The 21,712-nt window shown below is 33.0% G+C and overlaps 1 protein-coding gene across 1 annotated transcript; it reads right to left on the reverse strand.

Annotated features, from left to right (window-relative positions):
• Nucleotides 1-245: 245 nt before the first annotated feature.
• Nucleotides 246-21,131, reverse strand: LOC138884068 (protein MAIN-LIKE 1-like). The gene is made up of 2 exons (XM_070164808.1): nt 21,093-21,131; nt 246-782 (listed from the first exon to the last, which is right to left on the reverse strand). Exons 1-2 carry the CDS (start codon nt 21,129-21,131, stop codon nt 246-248), a joined length of 576 nt encoding a protein of 191 aa, XP_070020909.1.
• Nucleotides 21,132-21,712: the final 581 nt, after the last annotated feature.

The following is a 21,712-nucleotide window of genomic DNA, read 5'->3' on the forward strand; positions in this document are numbered from 1 at the left end:
TTATGTCGAGCCTCATACTCGCGTCTGTATCCCCGCCTATCAACCCACCTCCTAGCTAAAAGGAGAAACAGTGGAGGTGGTACATCCTGAGCTATGGGTGGTAGAGGTAGCTGAAATTACAGGAAATGCTCCCAGGCCCAAACCTAATATACAATTCAGACGTAAAATTTAAGGTATATTTTTATGATGTATGTTATAATGAAGAGAGTATTTGACTATGTTTTTACCTGCAGCAGTGACATAAATCATGCAACGTCTCGCTGGGTTCCCATGCATGTCCGACACATATGCATATACAGGTAACCAAGAATAGCAACACCCCAGTTGTACTGTTGTAAATCATCTAGCCGCTCAAGATGATGAAGAAATCTCAAGCTGACTAAGTTTCCTGAAGTGTTCGGGAACAATACGTCTCCAAACATAAGTAGCAGCAGCAACCGCGTGTACCGGTTAATATGAAGATCCGATGTATCATGAGTAATGTCAGCATTCATGGCCTCCAAATGCAGCTGGACGGGCGTCAACGCAAGACGACTAGCCCCAACCAATGCACCCTCATCCTCTGCCCGAAAATCGGTGAGCCGCTGCGACATCGCCAAGTACTGATTTCCCGTATAATCTCTCATGGAATGCGGCAAAGCAACATGAAGTCCATCAACCAGCAGCCCATATAGAAACTCCACGTCCTGCAGCGTGATAGTGGCCTCGCCAATGGGTAAATGGAATGTGTGCGTCTCTGGTTGCCACCGCTCTATCAAAGCCGTGATTAACGACCCATCTAGCTGCAGCCGGCGATCTCAATGATCTTATAGAAACCCGTATCCTCCGGGCGTCTGACTATACAGGGATGAAGCTGGCAGGTCGTAAGAAAGTCCCACATATCGTATACTCTCCTAGAACGTAAAGTCTGGGCCAGTAACTGCCCCTCCCATATGTAGGAACTAGGAAAATCTATGCTCAGCCTGTAGCAATAGTAGCTCTAGGGAGGCAGGTCCGGGATGCAAAGGCGGAATCTCCATGACGACTACTGTAAATTGAACAAAATTGATTACATTATTTTTCTTTTCCATTGCTTAAATATATTTCAATACCTTGAATATTAAATTTTATTTGATATTTTTACTATATTGTTAATTAGGTTGATACATTTTCAATATTATAATTTTATATTTTATATGTTACATTAATATGTTGGTTTTATTATTTTATATGTTAGTTTTATTATTTTATATGTTTGTTTTATTATTTTATATGGTTGTTAGTTATTCACCTATTTTTTACTATACAGGATTTAATTATTAAATATTCACATTTTTGGGTCCGAACACAATATTTGAGACCCAGTACCACCAATGTATCCTGAATTCTTATGTTTATGATGAGAAAATTTTTCCGATTTATCACTCAACAGGTCTGTTATTTTATATGTTAGTTTATTATTGTATATATTAGTTTTATTATTTTATATGTTTGTTTGTTACTGACTTATTGTTTACTATAATAAAATTAAATAATTAATTTTTATAACTATACAAGATTTAATTATTAAATATTCACATTTTGGTTCCGGACACAATATTTGAGGCCCAGTAGCACCAATGTATCATGAATTCTTAGGTTCTTACGTTTGTTGACTATAATTGGAGATAGTTTGTGTTTGACCTATCAGTGTTTTGACGTATTTTTTAGAATAAGAGATACTTAAATAATTAATTTTTATAACTACAAGGATACTACGCTAAAGGGCACTATGTTTTATTACGCTAAAAAGTCACTACATTACAAATACGAGCACTACATTAGGCCACAAGATACCACTACAGGGAACTAAAGTAACAATTTATCTAGTTTACTAGTCTTTTAGTAAATAAATAATCTAAACCGATAAAAACAACAAATCAATTTAATCACAAATTAGTTACGAAAATACATATACCGCAGTAAAAAGTAACTAATTAATATTTTTTAAACAATTAATGATAATTTCTCTATTTTACGAACTATTTTAGCACACTAATACTATAGTCCAGATAAAAAACAACAAATTAGTTAAATCGCAAAACAAAATAACATAGAGCACATAAATAAACAACTAATATGCATTTTTTATACAAGTTTTAACCAAAACTAAGTCGGAATACCTCGATTTAAGGTTTTTAGAAAGTTGACGATTTTGTGATTTGGAGCCAAAACAAGCAACAATGTTCGAGATAACGCCTTAGTTAGCACGTGGGACTGAGAATCTTTACTTTTTGTGGGACGGGTGGGCTCCACTCAAGTTTTTTTTTTATTAAAAATGGACGGGTGGACCGATGAAATTTTATAATTGGGGGGGGGGGGAGGGGTTACGATGATTCTGTTTTGGCGGAAGGAAGAAGACGATCTATATTATATATATAGCGTCTTTTAAAAAGATGTTATATATATTTTGGTCATTATATTTTCTTTTCACATATTTTTCTTCTTTAGGTCCAAAAGAACCATACTTTGATTCTACAGTCTTGAATTGTGTCTATCCAACACAAATTTAACAATTCCAAACCAACAAAGGTGCGTGATGCTCACTCTCTTGAGAGTCTTTGGACTTGGCAAATCAAACCAATAAGAAAATGACGAGTCCGAAACTGAAATGATGCAAAAATTGGTATAAAATACGTTTTTACAGTTAAAAAAAAGTTACATTTCTACATAAAATGCAGTATAATACTGCATTTTACTTTAATAGAAACTTAGTCGTTAAAGTTAAATGCAGTATTATACTGCATTTTATTAAATAAATTAATTTTTAATATAAAATGTTGTATTATACAATGTTTTTCTAACTTTGTCTGCATTTGCAGGTTTGCACCAGGCTATTTTCCTTTGCTCTTAATTCCAACCTTTTATACATGGGTCCCACAATTTTCCCTAGAATTTGGTGCACAACTTTCTTAAACACAAAGGAATTTTAACAGTAAAAAAAATGTTGATTAACCATATATATTAAATATTAAATATATATATATATATATATATATATATATATATGGAAACATATTTAATATTAAAAATATATTAAAAAAGTAATACCCTAATTTATTTTGGTATTACTATTACTTTGTGGGCGTTTGGACATAAGAATTGTAAAATTCCAAAAATAAAAAGTCTAAATTTTTTTTAGTGAAAATAGTATTTGAAAATTAGAATTGTGTTTGAACATGAGTATAATTTTTTGGGTTATTTTAAAAGTTTTATGAGTGATCTAAGTGAATTTTGAAAAACAACTTTTTGGAGTTTTTCAAATTTTTGAAAAATTCCAAAATTCATGTTCAAGTGAAAATTGAAAAATTTATGGCAACTCTTATTTCGAAAAAGAAGTGAAAAAATTTTCGAAAAAATCAGCATGCTTACCTATGAAAAATAGTAATGATTTATAATTGTAATATCCAGAATATTATTTTTTAAGTGATTAGTGACTTGTAACTAGCGAGCAAGTTCAAATGGTCCTTAAAAGTTAGCAATTACAGGAGAAATCATATCATTATTTAATTCGAAGTGTTCCGTAAACTTAATGTATTAAAATTCTAGAAAGCTGCAGCGTTTTATTCAAATCAATATTTTCTAGAAAAAATTTTACTTTTTTCGAAATCAATATTTATCTATAAAATTCTTATTTTCATTTGAAGATGAATTTTGAAATATTTCGAAAAATCGAAAAATTGCAAAAAAGCTATTTTCAAAATTTTTACTCAAATCACTCACAAAAATTCAAAAATAGCCCAAAATTAATTTATGTCCAAACACAACTCTAATTTTCAAATATCATTTTCGCATGAATTTCTTTTTAACTTTTTTGGAATTTTATAATTCTTATGTCCAAACACCCACTAAAAATGCACAATACTATCAAACAAAGCATAATTAGGTAGTCTCAAGCTAGAGTTATTTTCTAGAATAATGGGTATCATATTATTGATTATATTGTTACAAAAAAATACGACAGTATTTTTATTGTTTTGTTCTTATATCTTGTTAGATGACTATTTAAGTAATTAGCACACCTCACTTGGCCAATAATTCTACTGATGGACCTCATTTCACAACTAGAGAATGGAGAAATATTTCCGGGAAATCAAAAATCTAAAACATGAGAAATAAAAAAGTATTGTTGCAATAACAAATAAGAAACAAAACATAACAAAATAGTAAAATAAAAACAAAGAAATAAGTAGATACCTGGATCAATATTTTTTTTTACTGTTAAAACTCGTTTGTATTTAAGAAAGTTGTGCACGGGGAAATTGTGGGACCCATATATAAAAGGGTGGAACTAATAGCAAAGTAAATAGCCTGGTGCAAACCTGAAAATGCAGACAAAGTTAGTAAACATTAAAAATTAAAATTTTAATAAAATGCATTATAATAATGTTTTTAACTTTAACGACTGATTTATTGTTAAAGTAAAATGCAGTATAATATTATGTAAAAATATAACTTTTTTTTTAAACCGTAAAAATGTATTTTATACCCATTTTGGCATCATTTCAGTTTAGGACATATCAACTTAAAAAAAACTGATTTGCTTTGCTGAAAATTCGCGGGTGTTTCAATGCTTGTGATATCTGCCGGAAAACCTCCGGCTCAGTCCACCGCAGACGACGGAACCCGGTGAGGGAAAACCCATCTATAAAATCCACAACTGGAGGATAACAGGGACCGATATGTCAATGTGTTAGCACCCAACTACACCTTGTTTGAGATGAGCATATTCATATCCCCTTAAACACCCTATGGACTACTTTGAATTTTGAATTAAGGATGATGATATTTTCGGAGCTCAAGTTATGGGTAAAGTTAAAATTCCAGCGAAAAAGATTATCGTCGGTGAGGTTATTATATTTTTGTTATTGGACCCAAAATCAAAGAATAAAAATAGTGGTACTGATTCAATATGAAAGGAGAGTAATAAATTATCTGGAGTTGAAAGGTGTAAAATCCATGGTTGTTAGAAACAAAAAATTTTACTACTTATTTTTATGTTATTCATGAACTTTGCCTTGTTGTGCATTGGAAGAAGCGAGATAGCGAGTTGGCAACTCGTCCAGTTGTGATTTCTGAAGATGTCACGAGCCAAAATCCACTAGGGTCGTGATGGCACCGGACACCACTGTCAGGCAAGCCACTGCGAAAATATTAATTAAATTCTCATTTTTTATTTAATAATTTTGAAATAATTTCCTTTAAACAAATAAATAATAAATAACAATCTCAACTAAATAAATGAGGATGTCTTTACAAAATTTAACTACTGAAATAAAATCCCGTGATTATCCCAGAACCCGGTGTCACAAGTGCATGAGCTATTTCTAGGAAGCAATATAATACAACAGCTGTCCGAAATGTAGATTAGACAGAAAGTAAATACAGTAATCTGAAAGAGACTCTGTTGGCTGCGGGTCGTCTCGGAAAATACAGCTCACCTAGGTCTTTGTATCAACCATGTTGCTACGCTCACTAGGCAACTAGAGATGCATGTACCTGTGCAACAAAAATGCACAGAAGTGTAGTATGAGTACGAAAACAACGTGTACCCAATGAGTATCCCGTCTAATCTCGAAGAAGTAGAGACGAGAGATCAACTTCGACACTTACTAGTGGTCCAATATTATTATCTCAATAATATATTAAATCGTGAATTTTTATAAACATGATTTTTATTCAATAGCGTGAAGCAAGTAGAAAAATTCTTTCTTTTATAGGAAATTTCCAAATTCCTTTTCATCATTTATACAAATATTCTTAAGCCGGAAAGAGGCAATAACAACTTCAATAAGTTTCAAGGCAAGTAATACAAGCATGCGAAAATCATGTCGAGGTCGACGGCCCGCTCCAACAGAAATGTAAATTGTACACTGCCGAGGGTCGAACGGCTCGAACCATAGATGCATCTATTACCCCACTCGCAAACTATCTTGCGACGCGGTCAACATAAAATAAACAAATACCCTGCTCGCAAATCATACATGCGACGCAGGTATACATAGAAATACATGCTCAAACAGCCAATTAAGGATTTAGCGGGGAACATTTATCCAAATAAAAGTCAATCCTCTTTTAACATTTTAAGAAAATGAAGTTTAATCCTTTTAGAAATTCATTTACTAATTCAATGTGATTTACGCAATTCAAGATGTCAATAAGTTTACGATTAATCCAAGTATAGCATGCTTTTGGGCCCTAGACTACCCCGGACAATAACATAATAGTAGCTACGCACGGACTCTCGTCACCTTGTGCGTACGTAGCCCCCAACAAATAGGAGCACATAACCAATTAATTCACCTATGGGGACAATTCCCTCTTACAAGGTTAGAAAGGAGACTCACCTCGCTCCGAAGATCCATAACCGGCATTCCAAATTCTTCCGAAGACTCGAACCGATGAACAAAGCTCCAAAGCTAGCCAATAATGATATCAATCCATTAATATATACTCAATTATTCATTACAATCCAATTTATAACAATTCCTAACCCCGATCGAAAAGTTGACGGAAACGCCCTGGGCCCACGTGCCCAGATTTCCAAAAAATTTCGAAGAATAAGTTTACCCATAGCCTCACGAACTCAAATATATAATTTTCTCTTAGTTCCATACCCAAAATCGTGGTTAAATTTCAAGAATATAAATTCTAGGTCTTTCTACTAAAAACTCCAAATTTCTACCAATTTACATGCTAAAATCCATACATAATCGAGGTATTTAACTCAAGATAGATGGGATTAGCTTACCTTATCGTTGATGATGAAAATCTCACTTGAAGCTCTCCCAAAAAACGCCCAAGCCAAGAAAATATGAGAGAAAATGGCCAAATCCTGATTTTTAAAACATCTCTCTGCCTCCAGCATTTTCCGCACCTGCGGTCACCTTACTGCTTCTGCGATTCCGAAGGTGCGAGCCAATCCACCGCTTCTGCGGTTTTTCCCCAGGCTCCCCTTTTCCGCTTCTAGTCCCGCAGATGCGGTTCCGCTTCTGCGGCCAAACGACCGCATCTGCGGTCCCAGCTCTCTTTTGCCAAATCCGCATCTGCGACTATTAGGCCGCTTCTGCGGCTCCGCACCTGCGGCCAAAACCTCGCAGGTGCGGTCACACCAGATACCAGCTGCTTCAGCCCTTCTTCAAATTCCAAATTTGATCCGTTAACCATTCAAAATCCACCCGAAGCCCCCGGGACCCCAACCAATCATACAAACCAGTCCCAAAACAAATTACGGACTCACTCTAGGCCTCAAATCACATCAAATGACGTTAAAACCACGAATCGACCTCCAATCCAAGCTTTACGAACTTTAGAATTTCAAACTTCTACTTCCAATGTTTAAACCTATCAAATCACGTCCGATTGACCTCAAATTTTGCACGCAAGTCACATTCGACATTACGGACCTGCTCCAACTTTCGGAATCGGATTCCGACCCCGATATCAAAAAGTTCACTTCCGGTCAAACTTCTCAAAAACCTTCAAATTTCTATCTTTAGCCAAATGACCCACGGACCTCCGAATTCACTTCCGATCGCGCTCCCAATTCCAAAATTACCATACGGAGCTACTCCCAGACTGGGAATCCCAAACGGACATCGATTACACCGAAATGCACTTCAACCCAAACTTATGAAATTCCTTCAAAATGCTAACTTCCACAATAGGCGCCGAAACATTCCCGGGTCTTCCAAAACCTGACCCGGACATACGCCTAAGTCCGAAATCATCATACGAACCTGCTGAAACCTTAGAATTCTGATTCCGAGGTTGTTTACTCAAAAATCCGTTCTTAGCTAACTCTTTCGATTTAAAGCTTCTGAAATGAGAATTTTCTTTCCAAATTAACTCTGAACTTCCCGAAGTTCAATTCCGACCACGCGTAGTAGTCATAATACCTGAAATAAAGCTGCTCATGGCCTCAGACTGTTGAACGATGCGCTAGAGCTCAAAACGACCGGTCGGGTCGTTACAGAAGAAACAAGTGAGCTTGATTTTTTGATCGAAAAATATAGAGTTCTGGCTAGAAAGAGAGAAGAAGAAGAGAGAAATGAAAAAATACGGGCCCTCCAAGCACCGAAAAAATGTGTAAAACATGTATTGTGAGGTGTCTAAATGAAAAATAATGACAAGTTTAAGGGGCCAGATATGTATTTGGCCTTTATATAACTGTACTAAGCAAATCCTGAAGCATCTTTGTAGAGACTATCATTGTCAACTTTAATTGTTTCAATTGATAATTATATTTTGTTAGTAGTGGCGAAGTGAAGAATTTCTCCTAAGATGTTCAAACTTGAAAGAAGTAAAACAGATCCAGACAGAGTGTTCAATATATATCATATACCTCTAAAACCTAATATATATATACGCAATATAATTTTCCGACGAAGGATGGGCAATTGATCCCTTGACAGAGTGTAGCTTTGCCCATGTTTGTCAGTGTTAAGACATATAATTTGTACTTTTGTTATATTAGCACCAAATTATGGTATTTGATAATATGTTTGAAGCTTATGCTTTGCTCATTAATTGTCACAATAATTAAGTTTCCAAGGATTGCACACTAAATTTTGTAGTTAGTAATTGGCATGTCTACGTTAAAGAACCAAGGGATGCGATATCCTCCATTCTTAGCCAGATGTTTTGGATTCAAGCCTAAGAATGAAGAAATTCCTAGTAGGGAGCGTTTTCCTTTAATGAGCCTTACACCGTGCTAATCCAAATAATCGGCGTTGTGGATACTGAATGATTAAAACAAAAATATGTACAACAACAAAAAATCCAGTGTAATTTCACAAGTTGGGTTTGGAAAGGGTAAATATACGCAAATCTTACCCCTACCTTCAAGAAGGCAGAGATGCTGTTTCCAGAAGGCCCTCGACTTAGGATAAATAAAAGAAGGGCAGCAGCAAGCACACCAATTAGAAAACCGAAGCCAAATTACAAAGATACAAAATTAAAATTGAGAATTGTAAACAGAAGGCCAGAACGAAAGCAACGACAAGTAAACACAGAAGTCAAGGAATACAAAAATACATAAATAATGCTAATTTGCTCGACTGGAAACTGAAATTTATAAGTCGATTATGGAGATTTTAAAAATTCAAGATTGTAGCTTGATGTATCATTATTTCTGATGAATGACATATATTCTCGGCTCATGTATTACAAAGACACTATTCAAATCACACAGGAAAATAACAAATGTCTTTAAGAAGTTCCAATTAGCAAGAAAAAGAAAGGAAAAATTGCAAAGACAATGGCCGGTGGCTGGAGAGACAAATTCTACAATCAGTATTTTTTCTTTTTGTGAATTTCAGAACGATATGAAAAACATGAGACTTTAACAATTTACTACATATTTTGCTGAGAGAATAAATTGCAAGCCATATTAATACTACTAACAAATACTATATTGCTATAACTAGCAGAAATTGTGGATTACATTATCATTTGCATTCATACAGGGTGGATTTACATACAAAAATTGGGTGCTCGAGCATCCATTAACCTCGACTCGGAGTGTGCATAGTTAGTGTGAATTTGGACATAAGAATTGTAAAATTCCCAAAAAAAAAAATGAAAATCTGAGTGAAAAGTTTGAAAAATAACTTTTTGGAGTTTTTAAAATTTTCGAAAAATTTCAAAATGCATTTTCAAGTGAAAATTGGAAATTTTATGACCAAACGCTGATTTCGAAAGAAAATGAATTTTTTTCAAAAAAATATAAAAAAATTCTTATATCCGGGCTCTTATATATAGAATTTAAGAAAAGGATATAATAAAACAGTAAGCACCTAGGTAACAAAGAGCCTTGTGGGTGCTTTGGTTTTTAACTGGTGCTGGAGCGCTATAAAAGCCAAGCAAGCATTTTTCCCTCAATTTTTTCTTATATTATCAAGCATTTTCTTTTCCCCCAATTATGAGGTACTCTTTTTGTTCTTTTCGGTTTTCACTAGCGACTTTTTTGAGCCAATACTACTTTTATTCTTTTGCTTCTGACTTTGACTTTGTTTTATCTTCTTCTTAAAAAGAAAATTTGCTTTAGATTCACAGCGTCTATTATATTAATATCATTGGTTTTCAAATCAATTTTTTTTCATTTTATTTAAATAGTTGCATACTTATATGGTGGGATTAATAGTAACTTAACGTTAAAAAAAGTTAAGCACTCGCGAACCTAAAATTCTAGATCCGCCACTACATTCATAGCAGATCTAAGTAATGTGGGACTGTGGAGAGTATCCATTTATCACCTTGGATAAAATTTCTGACAGTGAAACTTGATGCGACCTTAGAATCACTAGTGACACGCGTCCACTTTACACGTTCCGTTGTGCTTGCACCAGGTCCTCTAATTTTGAATTCCATATAGAATGGGTGAACTAGGGGCTTTATCTATTCTATCCACCCTTTTGTATTTATCAATAGGTCTATGTTACTTTGCATAATCACAGTACTTGAAAAGTCACCCCATGGCCGCCCTAAATACATAGTCACATTAGCCGCATCGGGAGTTGCTAATTGTAACGTGCAATTTTGCAACATGAGTCATGTTGTTTCTTTCTCATCATTTTTCTGTTGTGTGTGATGGTAATATATTGGCCAGGAAGTGGCATACGTTCTTCAATTAAATAATTTTGGAATACCACAGCTGTATCGCCACAAATAAAATTAAGGGAATATGCATAAGTACCCCTCTGAACTATACTCAAAGTTCCAGTGACACACTTAATCTTTACAGAAGTTCTATTACTTTCTTAAACTATTTTAAAGTATAAGAAATATCAATAAGTGCTGACGTGTCATAGATAACCAGTTGAGTGTATTACAAGCGCTTCACATGCTTTTTAGCACTAAATCCATTTTTTTCTTGTTCTTTTATTAAAATCCTTTTTTTTTCTCTTTCCTAATTTCTCAATCATTTTTAATTTCAATGGCCAAAGCTTGTTAAACGATAGATGTCCCTCTCTCTGTGCATGACTTGTCATGTACGACGATATCTTTATTCTCCGGTGAATTGAGTTTTTGATGGGTTTTATATAATACTTGTTTGATATTGTCAGACGAGCTTGAGAACGAAACTCTGATTAAGATCCTTGCTCCGGCGAAACTCCATTGTTGTTGACCGTTTTGATTGGTCATAAGTTCTTTACGGAATCATGCTCGTTGCTCCCTCTAGTTGTAGCTTTGTTTCTGTTATTAAGCATATCTGCTTTTGATTTCTGGGTTGATTTTGCGTTGGGTTGGATATTCGCTACGGCATTTCGCCGTTGAAACGACGTCTCCCCTTGTGCGTGCGAGAAGAGGTTTTAAGACGAAGGAGACTAATTAATTAAATGTAATTGGTTGTGTAATGTCCAATCAAAAGATTATACTTGTACCTGTTAATCAATTTTAACATTATTTTTGTAACTTTCACTTGCCCTTAATTAAGAGAGTGTGCATACTCACGTGCCACTTCAGCACTTAGGGTGGTGTTTATTATACTTTAAAATAGATTGGGGGGTAAAAGGACCCCCGTAAAGCTAAAGTGTGTCGCTGGAACTTCAAATATAGTTCAAGGAGTACTTATGCATTTTCCCTAACATCAATGGTGCCCAAAATTGTACACTCCCTTTATAACTGCTTGCCAAAGTATGCGTATAGGGTGTCCTGAAAATTATCGAATTTACACCTATAGAAGGTGCATGAATTAGCAGTTGCTCTTAAAGCTACTGCCTGTTGCATCTGAGCTCCAGCAATGTTTCGAAAAGTGATGTCTTGCGCAATGAATCCTTGACCATTCACCCCTTGAAAGAGAAACCAAATTAAACATTCATCAGACCAATGGCTTTCATCCCAATTATGAAACAGATAAATATTCATCAAACATGATATGCAGTTTTTCTGAGGCACTTTGATATGATAGTCTACTGAATTAGTTTCACGATACGGATGAGAATAAATGCTGCAAAGTATGAAATTTAGTTTATTATAAATTCTATATCTATATATATATATATATATATATATATATATATATATATATATATATATATATATATATATATTAAAGCAAGAAAGTTACTATATATAATTGACATTATGATTAAGCCAAGTGGCAAGCTAATAAATGTCAATAGTATATGGTAACTTTATTCTATATTTGACTATTTTAGTTAAATACAAATATATATATATATATATATAGACATACACACACATAGAATTTGAATTAAAAGATAATTTTGAATTTATAGATAAATTTTTAGAATTTAAATTTAAATTAAAAATAAAATTTATGTTTTTTTATCATATTATCATACTTAATTCGGTTAATGATCATATTCAATCATGTTAGGAACTTTTGTTATTTTTTCTAATTATTTAAATTCTACTTCGCCTCTAGCAACAAAAAAAACTATCCATATAACTATAAAACTCTTTCACATTTAAAATCTTATAAGTATAGTTGTTTGAAACACTGTAGCTATATTTGAATAAAATGAATTTCTTTTAAAATAAATATAATATATAGGGTACACGTCTATGTTTATCCAAATAACAAAAAAGAGTTTACAAAACCAAATAAAAGCTTACTTACATATATAATAAAGTAAACATACATGGTGGAGAAAGAAACCTCACAAAATCAGTCAATATTAAAAAAAATTATATTTTTTTCTTCTCGAAGAATATTTGTTTGTAGAGTCAATTTGCATAAATGGACATCAAACAAATAACAAAACTTTGGCTATACAATTGCTATCATTAATTTCAAATTGAAGGGTATAAGTTGAAACCCCTTCATTTAGCTGTAGTCAAGCCAATATTGCAAGGGTATAATATTTTTTTCGTTGAAGAATATAAGTTTTGAATCATTAGATTATGTGAAAGGTTTTTTTTTTCAAACTCAACAAGAGAGAAATTAGTTTCTAATTGATAGTTTCTATAGCGACTTTTAATTGTAACAAAGAGTATATATAAAGAAAAAATTGGTATGACGTGAATTATTTTTTAAATGTAAACAAATTATTTCGAAAAAACTCTTTAGTTTTTGTACTTCAAAGATAATAAAAAGATAAGATATTTTTGAACATTAGTAGAGAGTTTTAAAATTATTATAATAGAAGTTATATCATGCATAAACTCAAAAAACCAAAATCTTATGGAATATTTACATAATATCCGACCATATTTATTGTTTACTTTTATAGATAATATAAATAGATGATATACCGACAATACACGATTATACATATATTATATACAGATTATATATAAATTACACATCATTTGTTTTAATTTAAGTGGTCGGGTGAGCACCTATTTAGGTTGATTAGATAAAGCCAAAAGGAAAATTATGAAATAATTTCAACCAAAGACTAAAAATATAATTAAATTTCATATGTAGATAATTTTTATTAAAATTCATCCTTTTATAGTGAAATAAATTAATTTTTTGTAACAAAAGAAATAATGACATAAAAAAATAAGATAAAAGAAAATAAATATTAAAAAAAATGTTAGAAAGATCTAAAATCTAGAAATAAAAAATGACAACAAATTTCTTCTTATGTTTCATCTTTATTGAGTATAAAAAATTTGAAAGTTAATCTCATCGATTTCAAATATTTTTTTTTCCAACTCAAATATATAGATTATAAGATAAGGATATCTTAGAATATATTTTTTTTAATTCACATTATATGTTGTTTTTAAAAAATCACTATTACTAACAAACTGATATGATATTCGAATTTGAATTGAAATGCAATTTAAGTTGTTTGCATTGAGGTTAAACCAGGTATGGTGTAAAAAAATAAACTACTTGACAATTTTAAGATAATATATGCAATATTTTATAATAATAATCAACTAATTTAATATTTAATGATTCAAAGAACAAATTTTTTGTATATATAAGGTATTAAAAATTCAAATTCTGGAGTTAGAGATATCGATAAACTTAAAATGGAGTCATACTGAAATATTTAGATAGCCAATTAAAGTGAATTTTAAATTAAGGATAATATCTTCACTTGCATCATTATAAAAATAATAATTATTATAATATATATATATATATATATATATATATATATATATATATATATATATATATATATATATATATATATATAAAGTTTTAGAAATTGAAACTTCAAAATAGAAATATTTTTCAAAGATAATATCGTACCAAATAAGAGTTCAAGTCGTAGTATAAGAGTCACGTCGTAATTAAAGAATCGTTTATATCGTGTCAACCTTTGTGCTTTGCCATAAATATGAGTTATTATTTTACTTTGTGGCTATTTTTAGGTTCCAATGACACCTATGAGAATAGTGCAAAAATAAAATTATCACTACGAGAATTGAGAAAATGTTAGTCTTTTTTCATGTAGTATTTCGTAATTAATATCTGACGATTATCTATAATTATTTAGAAGGTTTAAATGTTAAAGTTATTTACATATAATTCAAATAACTCAGATATTTAACATGGTTAATGTCAAATATCAAAACGGAATAAAAAAACTCACTAGCTAAAGAATTTTTTATATTTTTAGATAGCCAACTAAAATGAGTTTTGAATTAAGAATAATATTTTCAATTACATTATTATAAAAATAATTATTATTGAAAAATAATGTTTTAGAAACTGAAATTTTAAGAAAGAAATATTTTTTAAGAGATATCAACACACCAAATAAGAGTTCAAGTAGTAGTAAAAGAGTTAAGTCTTATCCAAAGAGTCATTCATTGTCTCAACATTTGATTGTTTTGCCATAAATATGAGTTATTATTTTGCTTCCTGACTATTTTTAGGATCCAATGACACCGGCAAGAATGATATCAAAAAAGAAAAATAGAAGATATGGTTAATTGTTTTCATGTAGTTAATATCAAATGATTATCTATATTTACTCATGAAAAAGTGTAAATTTTAAGATTATTTACATACAATCCAAATAACTTAAATGTTTGACATGATTAATGTCCGCGCATCCGTGCGGGTACTAATACTAGCATATATTAAAGCAAGAAAGTTATCATATATAATTGACATTATGGTTAAGCCAAGTGACAAGCTAATAAATGTTAATATCTATATTTGACTATTTTAGTTTTAATATATATGGAATTTGAATTAAAAGATAATTTTGAATTTCTAGATAAAGTTCTAAAATTTAAATTTAAATTAAAAATAAAATTTATCTTTTTTTAATCATGTTATCATACTTAATTCGGTTAATGATCATATGCAATCATGTTAGGAATTTTTGTTATTTTTTCTAATTATTTAAATACTACTTCACCTCTAGCAAAAAAAAAAAAGACTTCATATAGCTATAAAACTCTTTCACATTTAAAATCCTATAAGTATAGTTCTTTGAAACACTGTAGCTAGATTTGAATAAGATGAAATTCTTTTAAAATAAATTTAATATATAGGCTACACGTCTATGTTTATCTAAATAACAAAAAGAGTTTACAAAACCAAATAAAAGTTTACTTACATATATAATAAAGTAAACATACATGCTGGAGAAAGAAAAATCACAAAATCAGTCAATATTAAAAAAAAAAGTTATTTCTTTTTTCTTCTTGAAGAATATTTGTTTGAAGAGTCAATTTGCATAAATGGACATCAAACAAATAATAAAACTTTGGCTATACAATTGTTATCATTAATTTCAATTTAGCACATTTAAGGAATTGAAGGGTATAAGTTGAAACCCCTTCATTTAGCTGTAGTCAAGCCAATATTGTAAGGATATAATATTTTTTTTGTTGAAGAGTATTAGTTTTGAATCATTAGATTATATGAAAGGTTTTTTTTTTCAAACTCAACAAGAGATAAATTGGTTTTTAATTTATAGTTTCTACAGCGACTTTTAAGTGTAACACAGAGTATATATAAAGAAAAAGGGAAAATGCATAAGTACCCCCCTGACCTATACCCGAATTCCCAACTACACATTTTTTCTTTGCGGGAATCATATTATCCTCATAAACTTATTTTAAATATAATTATTTGCATCCTTAACGGTGACAACCAAACTCTTGGCAAGTGGTAAGCTACACGCGTCCCCACATGTATTTTTAGTACTTTTTTTATTCTTTCTTCTTTTTCTTATCCTTTTTTTTTATTTCTTATTATTCTCATTTTTATTTTGTTATTTCATTTTTTTGTTTTGGTCAGCGGCGGCATAAAATGGTGGTCGTCAGAATTTCACAAACACCATTTTTTTGGCGAAACATTTTTTCCGGCGACAGATTTTTATCCCGATTTAAGTGTGTTTTGTTTTATATATATATATATATATATATATATATATATATATATATATATATATATATATATATATATATATATATATAATTTTTTGAAAGTGTAATTTATGTGTGGGAGGAAGAGCAAAAGAAATAAAAACGAATGTAAGCTGAGAAAACTTTTTCCAGCTAAAATTTCAATACATTATTTTTTTCCGGTGTGGAAAGGTTTTCCGATGATGAAGTTTTTCCCCAAAATCTGAGTGTATTTTTCTTTGCTTATGAATAGATCTTTTTGAGAGTTTAATTTTTGTGTGAAAAGAAAAAAACGGAAGAAAAACGGTTAGACAAAGTCGCCGGTGAATGAATATCCGCCGGAATTAGAGAAGAAACGAAAAAAGTAAAAGAAAAAAGACAAAGGAAAAGGAAAAAAAAAGTAAGAAAAAATGGTAAAAAAGAATAAAAAATAATCTGAAAAATCGTTTTTTCTTTCTTCTAAAGGAGAGTGAAATACACACACTCTGTCACGTCAATGTTAAAGGTGCAAATAATTCCATTTAAAATATGTTTAGGAGGGTAATAGTATTCCCGCAAAAAAAAAGTATGTAGTTGGAATTTCGGGTATAGGTCAGGGGGGTACTTATACATTTTCCCAAAGAAAAAATTGGTATAACGTGAAATATTTTTTTAAAAATGTAAACAAATTATTTCGAAAAAACTCTTTACTTTTTTTAATTCAAAGATAATAAAAAGATAAAATAGTTTTGAACATTAGTAGAGAGTTTTAAAATTATTAAAATGGACTTAATACCCTAAAATGTTAAAACCCCTTCATACTATAAAATTCTTACTTTAGAAAAGAGTTAATACCCTAAAATTCCTCAAAACTATCATTTTTTGTCACTTTTCTACTTAAACTATTCGGTGTCCTCAAAACTCCCCTAAACTATATTTCCCTTCATATTAAAACCCCTTCATTGCATTCTTAGAGGTGCGTCTAGTACACGGTCCTAATTATCCAAAAACGTGCTATGTAGCACAACACGTGGCTATTTAACTCAGTATAAAACTCGCCTAAACTATCACTTTTTTGTCAGTTACCTATTTAAACTATCTGGTATCGCCTAAACGTAGGGCTATTTAACCCTACGTTGGACTTTTAAAGGTACGTCTATATAACTATATTAACTTATGGTTTGTACAATTTTTTTAATATAGTTTACTCATTATGCTCGAATGATTGATTAATTCTAGGAGTTTTGGAAAAAATAATATCTAATGTACTGTGTTAATTTTAGGTTTAATTGTGATTGTAATTTATGCTAGACTCCATTGATAAGTCCTTAATTATATTCACATTGTAGCACAGTAAAAATATAAATAAAGGCATATACTATTGTATTTCTTAAAAATCATCTCAAATAAAATTTCAGAAATAAAAAATCAATTGGCCAGAAATTACATTCTTTAATTCCAAATTACATTAAATAGGGTTCAAGAGATTCAACTTTATTCTCTACTAGGTATTGGGTTTAATAAGAAGATTTAAGTTTGTATTCTTTCAACAATATATGTAAGACATGAAAGAACACTAAAACAAGAAAGAGAATAAATTATTTCAAAGAAAACAAGAGAGGGAGAATTTTTTCCAGAGGAAATGCAAACGCAGAGCTGAAGGAAAAAGGTTAAAAATAAAGAAGAAGGTGAAAAATAAAGGAAAATTGGTGAAAAATGAGGAAGAAAGATTGAGAATATTTATTAAAAATTTAATTTGAAAGAGGGTTAGGCTAATTAGTCATTATTTTCTATCCGATAGGCCATTTTGATGGCTTTTTTCTTTAACGATCCGACCGGTCGTTTTGCTTTTAAGAACCATCTTCCCCTAAATAAGACTTTCCGTACTTGTTTTTACTAATTTATGACTTGCGGGAATAGTTGGTTCAGGATTTAAAAGAGTTTGGGTTGAAATCGGAACACTTGGTTCCTTAAGGTTGGCTTAAAAACCAAGTTTGACTTCGGTCAATAATTTGAGTAAACGATCGCGAAATCGAGATTTGACGGTTCCAACAGGTTTGTATGATAATTTTTGACTTGGGCGCATGTTCGGAGTGGGTTTTGGATGACCCGGGAGCATTTTGGCGCATAATAGTGAAAGTTGGTTCTTGAAGGTTTTCAAAAATTCTGTAAATTTGGTTTGCAGGAGGTTTTGGTGATATCGAGGTCCAAACGGAATTTTGAGACCGGGAATAGTTCCTTAATGTCGTTTAAGACTTGCATGCAAAATTTGGTGTCATTCTGATTAGTATAAGTACGTTTCGGCGCATTGGAAGTAAATTGAAGAACTTGAAGTTCATAAGTTTGATTCAATTGGTTTTAGGGTGTGATTCCTAGATTTAATGTTATTTCGGGCGTTCCGAGGGTTCGAGCGAGTCCGTTATATCGGGAGGGGCCCCGGGGGCCCCAAGCGTCAATCGAACGAGGCTCGGACTAAGTTGAAAATTTTGAGCAAGAGCTGAAGCTCCATCTTCTGTCATAACCGCACCTGCAGTTGGTCAACCACAAGTGCGAGCCAAACGCTGTAGAAGCGGCCAAGGAAGGGCAGCCCAAGCGCTGCAGAAGCGACTCCCTTTCCACAAAAACGGGACCCATCCGCAGGTACGATGCCAGCCAACCCATCCCACTTCCGCAGAAGCGGACCCTTGTATGCAGAAGCGGGGGCGTAGATGCGGCCCGGTGACCGCAGGTGTGGAAAAGCTGGAGGCAGTCCACTTCATTTAATACGGGACTTGGGAACTTTTTAACTCATTTTCATTCCATTGTTGGGTGATTTTGGAGCTTCTTGAGATGGATTTTCATCTAGATTTTGGAGGTAAGTAATTTCCACCATATGTGAGTTAAGTACTTAGATTTTGGGTAGATTAACATGTATAAATTGTAAAAATCACGAGGTTAGATGAAAAACCTAGGGTTTGACAAGAATGAGATTTTTACCACAAAATCGACCCTGAAACTTAGTGATAATCATATATTTATGTTCCTTAGGTTATGGGTAACAACTTCCTTCGAAAATTTCTGGAATCTGGGCACGTGGGCCCGGGGTGAATTTTAGGAACCTTGCCTTTGAGGTTGGATAATCACTTTAACAGTTAGAATATGAACTTTTGAGCCTATAATGATTGGTTTTTACACTATTTGAATAGTTTCAGATTGTTCGGCTCCGGTTTGAGGGTTTGAGCGCATTCTTGATAGGCTCGAAACGAGGTAAGTCTCTTTTCTAACCTTGTAAGAGGAAAATTTCCCCATAGGTGAACTTAATTAAAATGTGATTAATTGTGGGGGCTATGCACGCACGAATCGACGAGAGTCCATATGTAACTATTATTTTTGTTATGTCCGGGTAGTTTTAAGTTTACACCATGCTTTGTGGACACTATTATTTAATTATATGTGTTAATTATTATGAAAGGAATTAAACTGAGGAAAATCCAAGGATTTAAAGACTTCAAGTTGAATTGTCTTCATTTTTTAAAAAATAATCAAGGAAGGGTTATGGTATAAATGATAAAATTATGTTTGACTGCGTGCACATATGATTCACGAGCGGAGTTATGTTTTTTACCACATCGCATGTATGATTTACGAGCGGGGTGAATAGATGCATCTATGGTTCGCGTCGTTCGTCCCTCGGCAGTACACATTTTACTTTTATGTTGGATCGGGCCGAACATCCTCAGTGGTATTTGTGTATGGTAATAGAACTGGAATCTAATAGTTTATATAATTTGCTGCTTGAAAGTTTACTTGTTTTTAAATAAAGAAGGTTCTTAAATTCTTAGACATGATGGAAGGATTTTCCAGTTATTATTCTTGTTTTAAGCTTGTTGTTATCTACACACATTATGATTTACAACTTGAACTTCATATTAGTATATTGTTGGCCCTAATAAGTGTCAAAGTCGACTCCTCGTCACTACTTCTTCGAGGTTAGATAAGATACTTACTGGGTACATACTTTTATATACTCGCGCTACACTTCTGTACTTGATTGTACAGGCTTTGAGACAGGTGCATCTGTCCATCGGTCTGGCACGTAGATTTGACTTACAGCTTGAGACTTCCCGGTAAGCTGCCCTTTTGAGCCGTTCTGCAGTAGCTGGAGTCTCTCTTGTATCTTTATTTTCCTGTCTATTCTTTTCTAGACAGTAGGATTGTATGATTTTGTATATTCTACTAGATTGCCGACATACTTGTGACACTAGGTCTTGGCACGCATATTAGTAGACTTATGATTTTTGATTAGCTTTCATGATTTCAATTCGTATTTATTGCTTCCATTTAGTTGTGCTTAAATTTTAAACCCCTAAATTTTTTTATCAATAAGAAGTTACCACGTACTAATTATTTAAACGAGAATTCACTAGTTGATTAGTGTTGTCTTGCCTAACAACGGTGTTGGGCGTCATCACGGCCTAACATGGAATTTGGGTCTTGACAACATGGTATCAGAGCACTAGGTTCATGTAGGTCTCACAATTTATGGGCAAACCTAATAGAGTCTTGCGGATCGGTACGAAGACGTATGTACTTATCTTTGAGAGGCTATAGGGTGTTAGGAAACTACTCTTTATTCATCTCCTATCGTGCAATTGATACTATAATAAATTTCCTTCTTCTATTCTCTCACAGATGGTGAGGATGCGTACGACGAACGTTCCAGACCTGGGAGGAGCTGCTACCCCCATTGCTAGAGGCCGAGGCAAAGGCCGGGGGAGGGCACCGGCCCGAGGTAGCGGATGAGGGTATCCCAAATCTACCCTAGTAGCACCATCAGCGGATCCAGTAGAGGATCCCATTATCGAGGAGCAGGGCGAGGTGCCTATTCCAGAGCTAGCCCGAGACTTCATGATAGGACCGGGCATTCAGGAGGTCATGGGTCGTATGTTGTGGTTCATGGACGCTATGACTCATGCTGGTTTATTTCCAGCAGACCCAGCCACATCTCAGGCAGGAGGGGGAGCACAAACCCCTATTGCTCAGGCTTCTAGGCACGCAGCTGTCGTATATCAGACTCTAGGTACACTACTCGCAGGCGGTGCCCAGCCAGTTACCGCTGCAGTACCTGACCCTAGACCAGCTGCGGACGGTGATCCGCATAAGCTACTAGATAGATGGACTAGGCTACATATCTTCGGTAGTGAGCGGCATGAGGACCCCCAGGACTTTATTGATCGGTGCAGGGATAGACTGCACAACATGAGGATATTAGAGTCCTATGGAGTATATTTCACCACTTTCCAGTTAGAGGGCAGTGGCAGTCTTACCTTCTTGGAAGACCAGTAGGTTATCCTCCCATGACTTGGGATCAGTTTACACGGCCTCTATTGGACAAGTATATTCCACCCTCTCAGAGGGAGGAGTTGCGGTGTCAGTTTGA

The sequence above is a fragment of the Nicotiana sylvestris genome, chromosome 12, assembly GCF_000393655.2.
Source record: "Nicotiana sylvestris chromosome 12, ASM39365v2, whole genome shotgun sequence".
NCBI lineage: Eukaryota > Viridiplantae > Streptophyta > Magnoliopsida > Solanales > Solanaceae > Nicotiana > Nicotiana sylvestris.